The 16090-nt window shown below is 49.5% G+C and overlaps 7 protein-coding genes across 7 annotated transcripts; 3 read left to right on the top strand and 4 right to left on the bottom strand.

Annotated features, from left to right (window-relative positions):
- The first annotated feature begins 81 nt into the window (after positions 1-81).
- On the top strand, positions 82-1349 carry L228DRAFT_219959 (Brix-domain-containing protein). The gene is made up of 3 exons (XM_018330232.1): positions 82-165; positions 231-981; positions 1041-1349. Exons 1-3 carry the CDS (start codon positions 152-154, stop codon positions 1254-1256), a joined length of 981 nt encoding a protein of 326 aa, XP_018189372.1. The 5' UTR covers positions 82-151; the 3' UTR covers positions 1257-1349.
- Positions 1350-1397: 48 nt separating this feature from the next.
- On the bottom strand, positions 1398-3018 carry L228DRAFT_229517 (methylenetetrahydrofolate dehydrogenase). Its single transcript, XM_018330504.1, has 4 exons — positions 2656-3018; positions 1726-2356; positions 1584-1673; positions 1398-1528 (listed from the first exon to the last, which is right to left on the bottom strand). Exons 1-4 carry the CDS (start codon positions 2844-2846, stop codon positions 1439-1441), a joined length of 1002 nt encoding a protein of 333 aa, XP_018189371.1. The 5' UTR covers positions 2847-3018; the 3' UTR covers positions 1398-1438.
- Positions 3019-3219: 201 nt separating this feature from the next.
- On the top strand, positions 3220-7438 carry L228DRAFT_282495 (DNA repair and TFIIH regulator). The gene is made up of 10 exons (XM_018336004.1): positions 3220-3336; positions 3397-3486; positions 3546-3608; positions 3682-3814; positions 3867-3964; positions 4015-4154; positions 4205-4393; positions 4449-5783; positions 5839-6570; positions 6856-7438. The coding sequence occupies exons 1-10, from the start codon at positions 3252-3254 to the stop codon at positions 7054-7056; spliced, it is 3066 nt and encodes a 1021-aa protein (XP_018189370.1). The 5' UTR covers positions 3220-3251; the 3' UTR covers positions 7057-7438.
- L228DRAFT_246661 (peroxisomal membrane protein 4) lies at positions 7413-9355 on the bottom strand. The gene is made up of 6 exons (XM_018332471.1): positions 9253-9355; positions 8934-9053; positions 8720-8835; positions 8542-8568; positions 7877-8389; positions 7413-7707 (listed from the first exon to the last, which is right to left on the bottom strand). The coding sequence occupies exons 2-6, from the start codon at positions 8946-8948 to the stop codon at positions 7650-7652; spliced, it is 729 nt and encodes a 242-aa protein (XP_018189369.1). The 5' UTR covers positions 8949-9053; positions 9253-9355; the 3' UTR covers positions 7413-7649.
- A 240-nt stretch (positions 9356-9595) lies between these two features.
- L228DRAFT_124584 (hypothetical protein) lies at positions 9596-10082 on the bottom strand. The gene has a single exon (XM_018329037.1). It carries the CDS (start codon positions 9963-9965, stop codon positions 9690-9692), a length of 276 nt encoding a protein of 91 aa, XP_018189368.1. The 5' UTR covers positions 9966-10082; the 3' UTR covers positions 9596-9689.
- L228DRAFT_260574 (hypothetical protein) lies at positions 9719-13462 on the bottom strand. Its single transcript, XM_018334272.1, has 5 exons — positions 12988-13462; positions 11693-12817; positions 11552-11621; positions 11000-11486; positions 9719-10941 (listed from the first exon to the last, which is right to left on the bottom strand). Exons 1-5 carry the CDS (start codon positions 13064-13066, stop codon positions 10201-10203), a joined length of 2502 nt encoding a protein of 833 aa, XP_018189367.1. The 5' UTR covers positions 13067-13462; the 3' UTR covers positions 9719-10200.
- A 235-nt stretch (positions 13463-13697) lies between these two features.
- Positions 13698-16037, top strand: L228DRAFT_246658 (hypothetical protein). Its single transcript, XM_018332470.1, has 3 exons — positions 13698-13906; positions 13957-15105; positions 15167-16037. Exons 1-3 carry the CDS (start codon positions 13781-13783, stop codon positions 15611-15613), a joined length of 1722 nt encoding a protein of 573 aa, XP_018189366.1. The 5' UTR covers positions 13698-13780; the 3' UTR covers positions 15614-16037.
- The last annotated feature ends 53 nt before the right edge of the window (positions 16038-16090 follow it).

The raw sequence follows: 16090 nt of genomic DNA, 5'->3' as shown, positions 1-16090 counted from the left end.
GTTTTATCTAATCAGATGATCAGACAGGACATTTTTCCAGGCGAAAACAAAAGTTTCAGCAATTTCTGGGGCAAAAGCCATCGGATTCGTCTGGCTGAGTATTTCTCGCAATTTCATCACCGAAACCTCTACATACCGTTCTGCCGCCATCATGCTCCGGCAAATGTAAGTTACTGTCATGATTTTTCAGCTTTACTGGCAGATCTCGGAATTGACATCCTTTTTGTTAGCCAACCGCGCAATGCGCGCTCCAAGCGTGCGCTCGAAAAGAAGGCGCCCCAGGTGCATGAAAATCCGAAGAAATGTCTCTTTCTCCGTGGAACTTCTTGCAGCGAAATTGTGCAGCTGGCTATGACCGACCTCTACTCGCTCAAGCGCACTCTGTCCGTTCGCTTTACCAAGAAGAACGCCATCCACCCTTTTGAGGATGTCTCGTCTCTCGAGTTCTTCAGCGAGAAGAACGACTGCAGTTTGATGGTCTTTGGTGCTCACTCGAAGAAGCGAGCGCACTGCATGACCCTCGTTCGGTTATTCAACTATAAGGTCCTTGACATGCTGGAGTTGTATCTGGAGCCCGACTCCTTCCGCACCTTGGCTCAATTCAAGAACAAGAAGTGCGCTGTCGGCCTCAAGCCTCTGATGGTCTTCTCGGGCACGCCTTTCGACTCGCCAACGCCCAACGCTTATACACTTGCGAAGAGTGTTTTCACTGATTTCTTCCGCGGCGAAGAGACCCAGACCGTTGATGTCGAGGGATTGCAGTATATGGTATCCATTTCGGCCGGAGAAGAGGTCGATGGACAGCCCCCACCAAAGATCCACTTGCGCGTGTATCTGATCCGGACGAAGAGAAGCGGACAGAAGTTGCCGCGTGTTGAGATTGAGGAGATGGGTCCCCGAATGGACTTCAGGGTGGGCCGTGTCAAGGAGGCCGATGAGTCGATGATGAAGGATGCTCTTAGGAAACCCAAGGGTCTTGAGGTATTACATCCCCTCATAGTAATGTATTTTTGCAAGTGCAATTGCTGACAATGATACAGCCGAAGTCAAAGAAGAATGTCGAGACGGACATTGTTGGCGACAAGGTCGGCAGAATCCACCTTGGCAAGCAGGATCTCGGCGAGCTGCAGACGAGAAAGATGAAGGGCCTCAAGAGAAGCAGAGCTGCGGAGGCCGAATCCGACGATGATGATGATGATGATGAGGAGGACTTGGTGTCAGACGATGACACTACGTCGAAGCGGACGAAGCACTGAAGCATAACTCTTTCATCTCCTGTATCTGACGTGACATTTGGGCAAGGCGTTGGGGTAAAGGGAAAAGAAGATTGTACGGCATTAGCCACCGTTTTTGCTTGAAATTTAAAAAATCGAATTCATTCAAAAGATTTTGATATTCGTTCTAAGCTAATAATAAATTCATATGGATTTCTTTTACATCATGACTCCGTAAGCGCCTCAAGGGTTCCGGGCTTCTCCGTGGCAGTTCCAGATGGAACAGAAGGCCCTCTCCGGTTTTGAATCAATCTCTACGATGATTGTTAGCTGCTTTTGGCTGCTTCTATGTTATGCATGGATACTTACCAGGAGGTTTCTCTGGAGAACGCAGATGGTGACCTTGCCGATGGCAGGGACATAGATTGAGGCCTTCTCCTTGACCTCGGGGCCGAAGTTCTAGACATTCGTTAGCGCCATTGGAAATTTAAGTTTAACCATAAGTACTGACCTTTTCGCTTGAGAAATTGATGCAGACAGCACCATCTCTGAGCAGTTGTGTAGGGAACTTGAACTTGTCGCCGGGCACACCACTAATGACAACATCACTCAAAGGCACGCAGTCCTCAAGCTTCCAGCCGTCCTTGTCGTGGACCTCATGGCGCTTTTTCTTGATACCGGAGCCACGAGTGAAATTTTGGATGTTGGCAATGTCGACAGAGTAGACATTAGCACCGTCATTGGCCAGCAGAGCAGCCAACGGTCTACCAACAACTTCCGAGCGGTTGACAACGGTGATGTTGTGGCCAAAGAGACGGTTGCCGTAGGGGAGAACGGGGTTGTAGACGTGGAGGTACTCAAGAATCTTGACAATGGCTAGGGGAGTACAGGGAAGGATACTCTTCTGGAGCTTGGCCTCGTCAAGGAAACGAATGTTCTGGTACATGTTGAAGACATATCGGTGGCTAAGGCCCTCAACGTCCTTGTTGATGTCGACAATCTGCTGGAGATACTGGTCCTGACGGTTGCCAAAAATAGGATAATAGACGATGATACCGTCAACCTTGTCGTCCTGGTTGGCCGCCAAGATCTGGTCTTCGAGCTCCTCCTTGTCCACCTGACGGAGGTCGAACTCGAAACCGCTAGCCCATGTTAGCGGAAGCGTCCAATGCTCAAAGGCAAATATCATAGAAAATGTTTAAACGGATTGATAATATGGAAGTTTCAGAAGAGAAAGGGAGAAAAATTCAATTCCCAAAAACAAACAATATCTCGGAATTTGTTGCGATTGTGGATCAGGTGACATTATGATCAAAATAAGGCAAAGACTCAGAACGATAAATTGGAGTAAGATGCTTTTAAAACTGAAATAAATTAAACAAAATAAAATAAAATAAAAAAACACCGAAGCAATTAAACACTTCAACCACAATGAACTCACCTTTCCCTACATGTCTTTCCAGTCCAGTCTGCGTACATGCGGGCAGCCGGGTCGTGGTTGGCAAGGAATCCCACAAGCAGAGGAGCCTTTCCTACTTGATTCAGGCCCTCCTGAACCTCTGAAGAGAGAGACTTTGCGACGGTGCTGGCGAGCACGACTTTGCAGCCAGCAGGAGCGTCTGCGGCCGCCATTTTGAATGATTTCCAGCGAAGCGAGTCAGAAACTCTCTAGAATTTAGGCGGGAAAGTGAGCGGGGTCAAATAAGATTGAAACCCCGCAGAATGTATTATTGGAATACTGCCACAGGCAAACACTGTTTGCCAATGGAGCGTAATTGCCAGAAGACGTGATTCAGATCAATTCATCAAAGTGGGGGGGATGCACGCGGGGGACAAGACTTTTAGGGTGAAGTTCCGATGCCGCCCAAAAATTTCGGCGGAGAGTTATCGATAAAAATCAGATAAGACAAGAAATTGATCCGGCCGGAAAAACCTTGACGTCAAAGGCGGCACCGAATATTGTCCCGCCGCGGAAATGGGACTGCAATTATTCGTTTGCGTGTGGACGAGACTGCTCCATGCAATTCGCACCTCATCATGTCTGAGGTCCAATTATTCTTATTGGCTTACAGTAAGAATGATAAGACAGAGGCACGGGAGATAGCTGCGTCGACAGCTAAACGTGAGGAATTGTGCAGAATACTTGCTTGACAGTCACAGATTGGCTAAACCTAAGACTTAGGACTCGAGACGAAGGAATCGGGGATTCTCAACGTTGTACAGGAATTGGGACCTTATCTGACCGAAGAGAATGTCGAAATACGCAGCAATGGTGTGTATTGGTTGCCCCGCTCAACCACGGTCTTGCACTAATGAAGCCTCACTTCTCAGCCATCGCCTACCTCTCCACTGTTTTAGCCGCATTGCCCTCGAGATTTCTCAGTAGGCAACAGAGTATGTCAACCTGTCAATATGGATTCGAATAGACTCAGAAAACTTCTTACTCATGCTTCTCCTTTACGCAAAGCCGAGGTACTTGCAACCTGGTATCTGTCCTGTATAAAAGATGGGCCTAAGCTTGAATACGCCGCCGAAGGTCTCCAGGAGCTGTTACGGACGGGCAGAGCAGATGACGCGCTGGTACAAAGCATCACGTCGAGGTAGGTACCCTCAAGGAGGTTTAGGAAGAATATAGAGCTTAAATATATGCAGACTACTGGATTCAATTGAAGATCTGCAGCGATCGCCCCAATCGGATAGATATGCTGTTTACGTTTTGGTGGACTATCTCCTGGCGGTTCATCGCACCTGTATGTCTCAAGTTTTCAATATAAAGATGATCGTCCTGACAAAAGTAAAGCACTCGTCGACATTCAAGAGCAGGTCATCCCTGGCGTGATAGACCTCGTCAGCGGCGAAAAAGATCCTCGCAATCTCATGATCATCTTTTCCTTTATGAAAGTGATCATGGTGGAATGGCAAATTACTCAGTTCGCCGAAGTAAGCATTCCTTGTTCTATGTTCATTGTACTTTGCTAACGTATATCAAGCCCCTCTATGAGTCCGTATTTTGCTATTTCCCAATTACCTTCAGGCCGCCGCCAAACGATCCCTACAAAATTACTGCACAAGATCTCAAGGAGCGTCTTCGCGCATGCGTTGCAGCTACTGGTGACTTTGCCCCATTTGCCATACCGGCTTTGATTGATAAGTTGGACTCCACATCTCCTAATGTCAAGGTTGGCACTTCTTTTCAATATCAGCCTTGAGTCGTTTGCTGAAACTGGAAAACAGAAAGATGTTATGCAGACAATATCCGCATGCGCGCTATCCTACGGCTCTAGGGTCCTTTCTAGATACTCCATTCCTCTCTGGGATTCTCTGAAATACGAGATCTTCAATGTCCAGGAGGAAAACCTGGCCGATGATGCCCTCAACGCACTCCGTTCAATCGCCACTGGTCTTTCATTTGAGTCAAACTTTGGAGAAACAAAGTCATACCTTGGTCAATACACTGCGCCAATCACTAAAGAATGCAACCAAGGCATCCAGGATCCACAGCAGAAGCAGGCCAAGGCTGCCAGTCGAATTTTGGCAACTATTGCTGCTGCTGGCGAGAATGCTTATCTCATGGTCATCAAAGATGTGATGCCTCCTCTATATGAGCTCTATAGGACTGCGGACAGTATCGCCAAGCAGAGAGGATTGCTCGAGGTTCTTGTGGAACTTTTAGAAGCCAATACCAGAGTATGGGGTACATGGGCTCCGCAACAGCCACGGTCTGCAGTCTACAACCCACTTCAGCCTTTCAAGGAGAAGATGCTTGAGGTCTTTAGCCCGGCTTTAATGGGAACCTCGAAAGGCGAAGTGTCATTCCGCATTGTTGCGCTGAAGGGTTTGCTCCAGATGTGCCGCATCTTCGGCTTCCTGGATCGTGACGAGATCGGGCTTGTTGTCCAGTATCTGAACGATGTCGCGCTGGAAGAATCGACGGGAGAGGACAGGCTTCAAAAGGAAGCAATTGAGGCGCTTGTCCAAATCTCAAAATACAAATCTGATCCTATTCTTGAGATTAGCATTCCCAAGTTCATGGCGCAGCTACCACAGAGCGCAGACCATGGTCAAATGCTCACTTACGTGCCTAGTTTGGAGATCTTGGCTGAGCTGAGTGTAGAGAAGACGATATTCATCCTCATTCAACGGAGGTTGCTCTCAAAGCTTGGCGACATTCTTAATAATGGCTCGTCTTCCGAATATGCTCTTTCCATCTTGTCAACATTAAGACACATTTTTAGTCGACCAGACCTCTCGCAGGATCTATCATTGGACCTTTATTTTAGAATGGTCATTGAGGAGCAAACAAGGGACATCGTAACCGCTAATAAGCCTGGCTGCCCCGTAAATGCGAGACAGAGCGAAGCCGTAATCGATGCTCATGGACGGCTCTGCAACCTTATCGTCCGAGCTCTTCCCGAAAACAAACAGGCTGAAGTCCTTAACCAGGTCTGGAGTCTCTTCACGACTCCGGATTCCTTTACACCGGTGCCCTTCTCGAATCAGAGAAGTGAAAATGAGAGAAAAACTCTTGTTTTGTCATCTCACCTGCTCTCAGGGATAAACACCAAAAAGGTACAATTCTCCTCCAAAATTCCATTTACTCCTACACGAGCTGACACCAGTTTAGGTGAAGCTGGACCATATCACCTGGGGCATTGAATCATACTTCCAAGACATTGTCCGTCTCGCCCTCGACGAGACTCTTCCAGGCGTGCGCATGGCGCTTCTACGCACCCTTGCCGTCCTCACCAACAAATTCTTCCCCACTGGCGCCGCCCTCCCTGCGAGCATCATCGACGGTCCCGACTCTGGACTACTGCCGGGAAACAAAACACCAAACGCCAGCCGTGTTGCATTCTGGATTCTCAAAGGCCTAGTGTTCCGCATGGATACCTCCATTACGCGCATTCTGGAGCTCCTCGTCTCGCAGCTCGCCGACGCCGAATATGGCCAGATTATCGCCCGCGGCTTCGACATGCTGCTTTCACAAGACCACGCACTTTCTGAGGCTAACCATGCCATTATTAGAAAGCTTCACAAGCAGAAAGTATTTAACGTATGCACTCCCAGGATCGCTACTGGCTTCCAAGCCGCCCCAGTATCGGCTCGCGCAAACTATCTCGTCGCCCTTGCGGGTCTTCTCAAAGACGTACCCAGCGAAATCATCATGCCCGAGCTGGAGACTCTTCTTCCCTTGCTCTTGCGCAGTCTCGACCTCGACGACCCTAGCGTTAGCGCGGCCACTCTCGATACGATTACCGTCGTTGCAGTCCAGAACGCCAAGGGACTAGAAGGACACATCGCCAGCCTTGTCGGGCGGCTCCTTTCGTGCGGAGAAGTAAAACCGTCTAATCCATCAGTAAGTATCAGTACTTTGTCATCATCGCTTTCGTCGTCGTCTTCAGCGACTCCACCAAGTTTTGCATATCGGTTATTATTTGTTCCATTACTGCCCTCTGTTTCGCCAACCTATTCTGCACGTCTTGACGACCTGAATTTTGACCGTGGTACGGTCAACCATCATGGTCATCATCGTCGCCAGGAAGCACATGGCAGTCTTTCTGAACCGCAGTACTGCACAAGCCATGAAGATGAAGGATTCGCATTCGCAAGAGAAGCTCAAGGTATTAACGCATACCGCCAGACCGTCCGCAAGTCGGCCCTAAGATGCCTCGGCCTCTTCCCGACCCGCATCCGCCACGAAGTTCTGCTTCCCTACAAGACGCAAGTCATGCACCGATTGCTCGCCATGCTGGACGACCCGAGACGCGACGTGCGCAAGACCGCGGTCGATTGCCGCAAGGAGTGGGCAGGCATGGACGAGCCGGACGAGGATGATGAGTAAAAACGATTAGACTTGCCGCCTGTGGCAGCTTGATGTCGACTACTATGCCAAAGCAGCAAATGGCTCACCAAGGCGTGGTGGAATAAAGACGGACAGGGAGGACAGGCTGTAAGATGATTGGATACGATCGAAGATACCAATCTAGTAGATACCAAGAAGGAACGAAAAAGCGATCAAATTCGATAGATTTACTTACGATAGTTAGAATTTCCTTCGCGTGGACTTCTGATTCTTTTAGATTTAAAAAAGAACGGAAAATATGAAACTCATTATCGGCATGATGCCTTCTCATAAGGTGATCGGTGCTGAAGGGAAACAATAACGACATGATGTGTCCAAACAGCAGATAGGAGTAATGCATGCAACTCATTCTTAGTTCGCCCTAACTTATCAATACTGTACAAATGGGGGTCCGTAGTCTGCAACAAGTCAATCGTAAAAAGCGCCGAGATTCCAAAAAGACACGCTCGTATTGCCCCAAAATTCGAAACAGGATCCCTGCTGCAGTAATATATATCCTGACCTTGCCCATTTAACGCCGTGCCGTCCATCGTAAATAGCTAAACAAATAAGCGTGACCCCAAAAAATGAAATTATTTGTTATAGATGAGGAAATTCTTGAACGAATCCCAGTAATCGGCATTGACGTAGCTAGTTTGATTTTGTTAGTCTCTTCTTCTCGGCAGAAACAAGAAGAACGGAGTGGGCTGGGCGGGGAGGGGGGGAAAGGGAAGAACAGGAAAGAATAAAGGGAAAGGGAAAGAAAAGAGGGAAAGGGGGATAAAACCGAGAACAATGAAATGGAAACGAAGAAACATACATGTACTTCATACTACTTCTCAAACTGGGCTGGACGGCATCAGGATGCCATCTGAAAATATACATGACAAACGCCCAGCTGAGACTGGCAAACACGGGCCAAGAATGCTTTGTGATTGCTGTGCCGAGATCTAGCGGATTTGCCGTTGATCCTGCTCCTCCTGCGCTACCGCCAGCTGAAGTTGTGCGAGACATGCCTCCAGATAATGCAGGCATTTTCATGACTGCCAATTTCGCCAGCGCCAGGACGACTCGCGCAAACACGTAGATGACAATCTGCTGGTTGACGCTGCTCTGGATGCCGCGCCCAAACACATAGTATCCGCCTATTAACCCAGCAATAAACGTATCGTATCGGGCTTCGTCGGGCTTGCCGCCGGGCGTTGTGCGGTCGTTGAACAGCGAGAGTTGTCGCAGCACGATGAGGCTGAATTTGTATATGGCTGCGAATTTGGCCAGGTTGCGGGCATGTTGGCGCGTAGCTTTGAGGACAAGGCGTAGACGTTCACGGACGCTGATGACAGGAAGACGTTAGTGTGAGCAGTGAGGTAAAATGGTCCGGAGGGGAGAGCTGTGTGGACTGAGTATTATTCAAGGATAGGTTTCGAATGTATGTTTAGTTTGAATTTGGGTTGCGCAAAGGGCAGGCAATGGAGCTAGACGTACGTTCCTGATCGGAAGAGGAAAACCATTCTGCAGCATAGATACCAGATATGTTAGTAAATGTCCTTGTTACTTTAAGGAGTTGTGCCTCGGAGTGGTGCGGATTGGTTTGCGCCGAGCTTGGAGAGCGACACCACCAGTAGACCAATATCTGACTGAAACGCTGGGTAAGATAACGTACACAAGAGCATGCGGAAATCGGATTTTGGCGCCATATACGGCGCCATTGCGCGCAGCTTTGACGACAGCGAGGAGGTCGGCATATTTGGGATCTAGGATGATCCGATCAACCGCATCCTGTGTGAATCGCGAGGTCAGTCCACTTAGGCGGCTGCATCCCTAAAAAGCCAACCTTTCGATTGCTATAATTATTTTTAACATTCTGTCTGGCGTACCTTGAGCCCGTCCATCTTTTGGAAAATTGACCTGGGTATAGAGAGGAGTGGGGTGGTAGAAACCTGTGGACAGGCACGGCGAGGAATCACGGGATGTGAGCTTCTCAAGCTTCTGGGAAACTAATACAGCATTATGGTGCGGTTAGTACTATGAACAACCGGGAAACGAGTGAAATAAGCAGTTAGTTAACCGTAGTCGGGCGATGGGTTTCCCTACCACGTCGCGTGGGAGCGGGAAGGAGCGAGAGTGGAGGGAAAACGAGGGGAAAATTGGGCGATTTCCGAGCTAAACTATAACCAGGACATGCGATTTACTTACCTCGGCTTAATTGTGTTCTTGCACCGCTGATATCGTAGAATGGGAAAATCGACGACGATGGAGTAAACAGGGAGGAAGGAATTGAATGTACAATAGTATAAGTAGAAGACAACAGTTAATTTTGCGGGTGCCTGGAGACGAGGTTGAACCAGATATGTTAAAATCGGATGAAAAGAGATGTCATGAGAAGAAAAAGTGTAGCTTGGGCAGGAAAGAAGCATCGAGTGCCGAGAACCCCGCAAAGCGCCAGAATCCAGATCCCGAGATTCTCCGTCGGGATGCAAATGAGATGAGATGAAGAAGCAGAGAAAAGTCTGGGCAACCAAACGTCATTCGAAAAGTAATATGGGAGAAAATGAGCGTCTGGGTGCCGAGGAACCTGGAGAGAAGAGGACCGTCTGTCTCGGCTCACATCGGTCGACATGTGAATACACTAATCACCAGCAAGAGAGAAGACCAAAACACGAAAAGGAGCACATCCATGTCAATTCCATGTGCACTAACGTCAAGATCGACAAGGAATTGGCATCTATTTTGACTACCAGGATTATAGTTACATTGGAATTGAAATTATGCCCTACCAGAGAATAATGGACATATGGTAAGGTCAAAAAGCACAGCGAGTCAAAGTACAAGGAGCAGGAAATAAAGCAAACTTGGACGCCGTGACCTGACTTCAGATAATAACAATGCCTCTCCGCAGATCGTCCCATTCATGTCATGATGTACAAGCTCTCGACGTGTAACAAATAACGAATCCACCATCGAAATAATGCGCAGAGTCCAACCCAGACCGAGTCCATGTAAGCTGCCCAAGCGACCATCGCCAAATAAAACGCCCAATCCACTCGCGTCGTCATCGTCGTTGTTTATTTAATACTTTTCTTTTCCACGGCTCAAGAAAGAAGAGAAGATGAAGAGACCATAAAGATGCTCAAATTTAGACTCTCAGCGGCTGCCGAAACGAGGCCCACCAGTGCCGGCGGCGATGCCTCCAGGTGGACCATGGGAGTGATGATTCAAAGGCGATGACATTAGCTTCCGCTCCGTACCTTCCTCGTCCTTGACTGCTGGCGTCTCTTGGGTCCCAGAAGTGCTTCCGAATCTGCCAGTACGAGAAGTCGGAAAGGGTCCATCAAAAGGATTGGAGGAGCGGCGGCGTGACTCCGACTGCGGATCATGCGGGGGTCGGTTCGATGTAGAATCGGGATATTGAACTTCGCCCGTCTCGCGAGTCGCGCTTGGGGACCCGTGCTTGCCTGTGCCTTTACCGCCCGAAGAAGCAAAGTTACCTGCACGAGGAAACGGAGAGATATTCTCGCCAAACATACTCCCATTCGCTTGGTTCGAATGATTGGGCCGTTCTCCCGTCATCGGTGTACCAGCAGCAGATGAAGCAGGTAAAGTAGAAGCTCCTACGGTTGACACAGACCCATTGGTAGGTGGAGCATCAGTGTTTCGACGAGGACCGGCAGGAGTAGTAAAGGGCCCGCCTGCGTGCGGCTGATGCGACGAGGGTCGAGGTGGCTGTTGCGCCGTTTGATGAACTGGTTGATGTGGGTTTGCCCAGGCGGCCTGCTCGAGTAATTGCTCCTCAGTAGGCTTGGGCCGTGTTGTCGAAGGCGTTGAGGCGGCCGATCGCATCTGATTGTTCTGGAGGGCATTTGTGCGACGCGCTTGAGGTTTTATCTATAATACACTTAGCAAACGAAGGCATACTGGGCGCGAATCAGGTGTGAAGACTCACCGCCATACGTTCAAAGTCTGCGTCGATTTCGGATGGTCGAGCCCCTTCGAGCTCCGGCGCAGCAGGGAATCCCACGTATTTGGCCACGCCAGATATGACAGAGACCTCGAGATTGTAAGCCGTCTGTTGTGTGACTTGCTGCGAACGGCGCGTCGGGAATTGATAGGAGAATTCAGGCACGCTTCCCTCCCAAGTTCGTCGGTCTTTTTGGATCTTGTACCATTCCCTACCGACCTCCTCCATGGTTCGCTCACGGATCTCCCGAACCGTTTGATAATACTGCGCATGTATCTGGGCCCGTTCCGCAACACTTCGCACTTGCAATGCCTTGAGCTTATATGCCAGAAGGGTCTGCTCCAGCTGTATCTTTTCATCCCGGCGCGCATCGATGCACCGCATCATAGCTAAGTATTCGGGATGGACGCAGTTCGGGTCGGAAAGCATCGCAAGTTCGTTATTTAGCTGAGCCAATCGCTCATCGTAAAGCCTATGAGTAATGCAACATTAGTAGATGCTCACAGCGATCGCGGGGTAGGTGGCTCAATCACGTACTTGTCCCTGAATGTCGCAAAGTTCTTCTCAATTGCGCCCAGAGCATCCATAGCAGCCTTCTTTTTCATCACTAAATCTCCAAACGTTAGCTCTTATGCACCAATAGCATGAAACGACATGGGAAGGAGCTTCTTCACGCACCCTCTTCCTCAGTTCTTGCCGTAATATCTGTCTCACCTTCAATGCCACCAATGTCTTCGCTCTCATCTACCATATCCGTTTCGTTCGCTACAAGTCGACCCTCAGCTTCCTCCTCGGCCATTTCAGTATCCTCCATCTCATCTTCTTTGGCTTGCTTAGCGCGGCGTCTCGTGGTTCGGCCCTTGGGTGCCTTGGCCACGGCAGGTATTTCTTCCTGTTCAGACTCCTCCGACTCCTTGGGCTCACCAAGATCTGCTTGTATGTTGTCCAGGTCCTCATCAGACGCTTCGTGGTCAGCCTTTTTTATTTCCTCGGGAGGTAAGACAGCTTCTTCCTCTTCTTCCTCATCATCTTCTTCTTCAATGTCACTATCGTGCTTCACCACCCCATTACCATTAATCTCTTCCTGGATCGATCGCTTTTTCGTGGCTTCAGCGCTGTTTCCTTGTTCTGGGCTGATGCTGCGACTATGCGGACTAAGCCGTTTTCTCTTCTTGCCTGCTAGCTCAGGCGGCGAAGGCATGCGACCAGCTGCGATGTTTGAGTCCGCCAGAGATGTCACGGCAGAAGGGAGATCATCTAGATCATTGACGCTCTTTGCGGACACGGACACATTGTCATCCTCAACCTTGGCAGGAGCCTCAATTTCTTCATTGGTATCATCTGCCGTCATGACGTGAGCTAGTTTGCTCGGGGAAGCGGGAATTGATCGATCGGGGTCGAAGACCACATCGTGAGGCGTCCTTTCTTTCAAAGGCGAGCTGTGTAAACGTTCCGTCTCAGCTTCGGAGTCGTTTGCATCTGAGATATCGCTCTCGTCGGACGACTCGTCTTGCAACAATTCGTCGTTTTCGGGCGCTTCGTCCGGGTCGCTCAAGCTACTGGACCGATCGTCGTCTTTGTTATCGATCTGCGAAATAGTTGGTTCGAGGGCATCATCATCTCTCGCGAAAGCCGGTAGGTCATCAGCTATATCAGCAGGAAGCTCTGGTTCTGGGATGCCCGCTTCATCCATTGGTACGTCTGTTTGTGGGGAGGGTGCCTCGTCGGAGAGGATTGAGGATTCGTCTGGAGCGCGTTGGGCTGTGTCAAGAGCTTTGAGAGGCAGTTCTAAGGTTTCGTTCCCTATGAAACACGATTAATGTTTAGCAATTGTCATTTCTATTCTGTAGATTGGCACGATGAAGAATGACTTGTTTGAACCAGATTCCCTCATGAGAGCCACCGACTTCAACTAGATGACCAAGGGTTGTTCAGGTAATACCCGTGGGAACAGAATCATGGGTAAAACGAACCTTCTGCGGGAGCAGGGCTGCTGCCACTGCCACTCGATGGCCTCGATCTCGTTCGACTTCGTCGACCGATCCCACTCATTCTGGGAGCTAATCTTGCACACTTGTTTCGATCACGGTCGCTATGAGAAGATGAGAATATCGAGAGCTAAACGGTCGAGATTTCACTCCCGCGCTCTCGAGCTGCATGCAATTCTCCGCAAACGGTTCGGAATGAAAAGAATAAGGGAGAGTGAATCGTGTCGTGTTAAAAGTATTGACCGAGGGAACTTCCCCCATGTGAGGACTGAGAGAGGGTGGGAGCAGAGCAAGTCCACGAAAGTCAAAGAGAGCTGTAGTTACTGGGGAAGTGAACAAGATGCTGCCTTTCGAAGAGCTGCAGAGGGGCATCTACATGATCCCCGACAAAGGTCAGCGATGAAGAAAATAAGACGAGAGGGTAAAGAGGAGAGAGTTGAACTGCGATGGGCAGATGCTGGTTGCTGCTCAGTATCTTGACAGGCCCAAGTGTCTCTCACTTGACTGTTTCGGTCACGATCACGGACATCTACACAGACCAAATACGCAATGGTGAGCTACGCGAGCAATTCCAGCCAATCATCAGTCCCCTACAGGGCATCACTCGGTCTTTGCGACGGAAAATCGCCGACATGGGGGAATTTTGTTGTTTCGCATGAGACTGCACCCAAGAAAATCTCCTGCAGTTGGCAACAATTCCCAGGAGGCGATAATTTCTTCACCACAAACAAGTATCGAATCGGACTTTTCCCCCTCGCTTTTCAGGCTTGCTGGGAAGATGGCAAAATCAAAAGAGAGAAAAACTTCTCGAGCCTCGGGCGACTCCAAGCCTTCAGCCCCCCCGGCTTTCCTGAGCAATGAAAAAGCCATTGATCCATCTTTGGCATCATTGTTCGCCTCAAGTGTGAGTAACTCAGTTTTCACCGTCAGGAGGCATGCTGATAATTCTCATAGGCCGGTGCTGTGAGGCCTCCGCCTCTCTCTCGTTATCAAGAAGCCGAAGCAGCTGTCGAACAGGACGACGAAGATCTCCCGGATGCCGACGAGGAGCTCTCTGAGTTGCCGAGCGAAGACGATGGTTCCGAAATTTCATCTCAGACTGATGACGATGATGAGGAAGAAAAAGAAGAAGACTCGAATGTTAAACCTACCAAAGTAGAGATCAATGGACAGAAGAACCAAGAAGGACGGAAGCGAAAGCGCGCCGATGCCGAAGAGGCTCTTGAAGACCTCTATATGCGTCGGCTTGCAGACAAGGAAGAAAAGACCGCAAAGAAAGAAAAGAAGCAGGCCGAAAAGGCGAGCAAGCGCCAGAGAAGAGACACGGAAGCGGGTGACGGCTCCGAAGAAAACGAGTCCGAGGAGGAGGATGAGAAAAAAGATGCAGATGGGCTGTCGGATGAAGAGGATTCAGATGGATCGAGTGGTTCAGAAGCAGAGGAAGATGGGGACGATGAGATTCCTCAGCATGAAAGTTTGGTTTCTTCCAAAGACGAGGGAGAGCTTGAAAGGGCCAGTCGGACAGTCTTTTTGGGAAACGTTGCTGTTTCAGCCGTTGAGTCCAAGTCGGACAAGAAGACACTTCTCAATCATCTTGCATCTTTCATTTCGTCTCTGCCCGCGTCAGATCAACCGCACAAAGTTGAAGCATTGCGCTTCCGCTCAGTAGCGTTCTCGGAAGTTGGCATTCCTAAGAAGGCCGCATTTGCTCGAAAAGACGTGATGGAGGCAACCACCAAGAGCTGCAATGCATATGCTGTTTATTCGACGGCTGTTGCGGCGCGCGAGGCAACCAAACGCCTCAACGGCACCATCGTGCTGGATCGTCACTTGCGAGTCGATAGCGTCTCACACCCAGCCAAGTCGGATCATAAACGATGTGTCTTTGTGGGAAACCTTGGATTCGTCGATGACGAGAGCTTTATAGATGATGCCGAGGTCGAGAACGGCAAGAAGAAGCCTCAGAAGAAGAAAAAGCAGCCTTCTGATGTGGAGGAGGGACTGTGGCGGGAATTTGGCAAGGCCGGTACTGTTGAAAGTGTGAGAGTAGTCCGAGACCCAAAGACTCGAGTTGGAAAGGGTTTCGCATACGTACAGTTCAACGTAAGTTCATTCTCTCATGTCAAATTTGGGCAATTGAATTCTAATTACTCTTATGGTACAGGACGCCAATGCCGTTGAAGCTGCGCTACTCTTCAACGACAAGAAATTTCCTCCTCTGCTTCCTCGAAAGCTGCGCGTTGTCCGTGCCAAGGCAATGAAGAAGAAGGCCACAGCGAAAAACTCTTCCGCAAAGGTCAACTCGAAAGCAATTTACAATCCTAAACTGACGCCAGAACAAAAGTCCCTTCAAGGTCGCGCTGGAAAATTGCTGGGCCGTGCCGGTGCTGCCAAGATGAAGAATGGCGATTCGGGCAATGCGAAGCAGAGACCTGTTGTTCCTCGCCCACCGGAGTCTTTCGTCTTCGAAGGATACCGGGCCAGCAACAAGTCGGGCAAGCAGGGACTCAAGCTAGGCGGTTCTGGCAAGAAAAAGGGCAAGCCGAGAACCAGAAGCAGCAGACGAGGCACGGCATGGAAAGCCTCAGGCGGCCAGAAGCGCACCAAGTGATTCTGGGACATTGTCGCAGGCGGCACGATTGCAAGGGCCAACATTTCGCTTTTTCCTTCTCTATGGCGGTAATTTTAAGTAGTGATATGCTAAGCTAGGACGGAGTTACAAAGGGTGAACAGGAACTGGAAAATAGAGTATTTAAACATTGCATGGTTAATATCTATTTTGAAGGACTTTACTTCCGAAATACACAATATATCTGCCCCTGTAATGCCGCCAAATCCCGTCCGCCACAAAAGCTCGGCGTCAGCCACCACGAGGCGTTGACTCCCGTTGGTACAAGGGGTAACTGCAAGCGACCGTTGGAGTGCTTTGCGTAGCCGCGGGCAGGGGATTGGGTCTGTGGACGCGAAATGCCTCGTGCCAGGAACGCGAGCGTTGCCCTCCCAACTGGAATATATTGCCACAGCTGGTATCCTGTATCATAAGAATATCTTAGTTTGAGCTTGTTCAATGTACTACAAATTATTAACA

Source organism: Xylona heveae, assembly GCF_001619985.1.
Source record: "Xylona heveae TC161 unplaced genomic scaffold L228scaffold_4, whole genome shotgun sequence".
Lineage (NCBI taxonomy): Eukaryota > Fungi > Ascomycota > Xylonomycetes > Xylonales > Xylonaceae > Xylona > Xylona heveae.
Note: the sequence above shows the minus strand (reverse complement) of the source record. Positions and strands in the feature narration are given on the sequence as shown.

Coding starts and splice junctions, on each gene's coding strand:
- L228DRAFT_219959 (XM_018330232.1), top strand. Junction 982..1,040: donor GGAAACCCAAGGGTCTTGAG/GTATTACATCCC, acceptor ACAATGATACAG/CCGAAGTCAAAGAAGAATGT.
- L228DRAFT_229517 (XM_018330504.1), bottom strand. CDS start 2,846: ATGGCGGCCGCAGACGCTCCTGCTGGCTGCAAAGTCGTGCTCGCCAGC. Junction 2,357..2,655: donor GGAAAGACATGTAGGGAAAG/GTGAGTTCATTG, acceptor AACATGGGCTAG/CGGTTTCGAGTTCGACCTCC. Junction 1,674..1,725: donor TCAATTTCTCAAGCGAAAAG/GTCAGTACTTAT, acceptor ACGAATGTCTAG/AACTTCGGCCCCGAGGTCAA.
- L228DRAFT_282495 (XM_018336004.1), top strand. CDS start 3,252: ATGTCTGAGGTCCAATTATTCTTATTGGCTTACAGTAAGAATGATAAG. Junction 3,487..3,545: donor TGTCGAAATACGCAGCAATG/GTGTGTATTGGT, acceptor CTCACTTCTCAG/CCATCGCCTACCTCTCCACT. Junction 5,784..5,838: donor CAGGGATAAACACCAAAAAG/GTACAATTCTCC, acceptor ACACCAGTTTAG/GTGAAGCTGGACCATATCAC.
- L228DRAFT_246661 (XM_018332471.1), bottom strand. Junction 8,569..8,719: donor CGATTTCCGCATGCTCTTGT/GTACGTTATCTT, acceptor TCTATGCTGCAG/AATGGTTTTCCTCTTCCGAT. Junction 7,708..7,876: donor AGAAGTAGTATGAAGTACAT/GTATGTTTCTTC, acceptor AAATCAAACTAG/CTACGTCAATGCCGATTACT.
- L228DRAFT_124584 (XM_018329037.1), bottom strand. CDS start 9,965: ATGGGACGATCTGCGGAGAGGCATTGTTATTATCTGAAGTCAGGTCAC.
- L228DRAFT_260574 (XM_018334272.1), bottom strand. CDS start 13,066: ATGAGTGGGATCGGTCGACGAAGTCGAACGAGATCGAGGCCATCGAGT. Junction 11,487..11,551: donor TTTGCGACATTCAGGGACAA/GTACGTGATTGA, acceptor CATTACTCATAG/GCTTTACGATGAGCGATTGG. Junction 10,942..10,999: donor CAGACTTTGAACGTATGGCG/GTGAGTCTTCAC, acceptor AGTGTATTATAG/ATAAAACCTCAAGCGCGTCG.
- L228DRAFT_246658 (XM_018332470.1), top strand. CDS start 13,781: ATGGCAAAATCAAAAGAGAGAAAAACTTCTCGAGCCTCGGGCGACTCC. Junction 13,907..13,956: donor CATCATTGTTCGCCTCAAGT/GTGAGTAACTCA, acceptor TAATTCTCATAG/GCCGGTGCTGTGAGGCCTCC. Junction 15,106..15,166: donor TCGCATACGTACAGTTCAAC/GTAAGTTCATTC, acceptor CTTATGGTACAG/GACGCCAATGCCGTTGAAGC.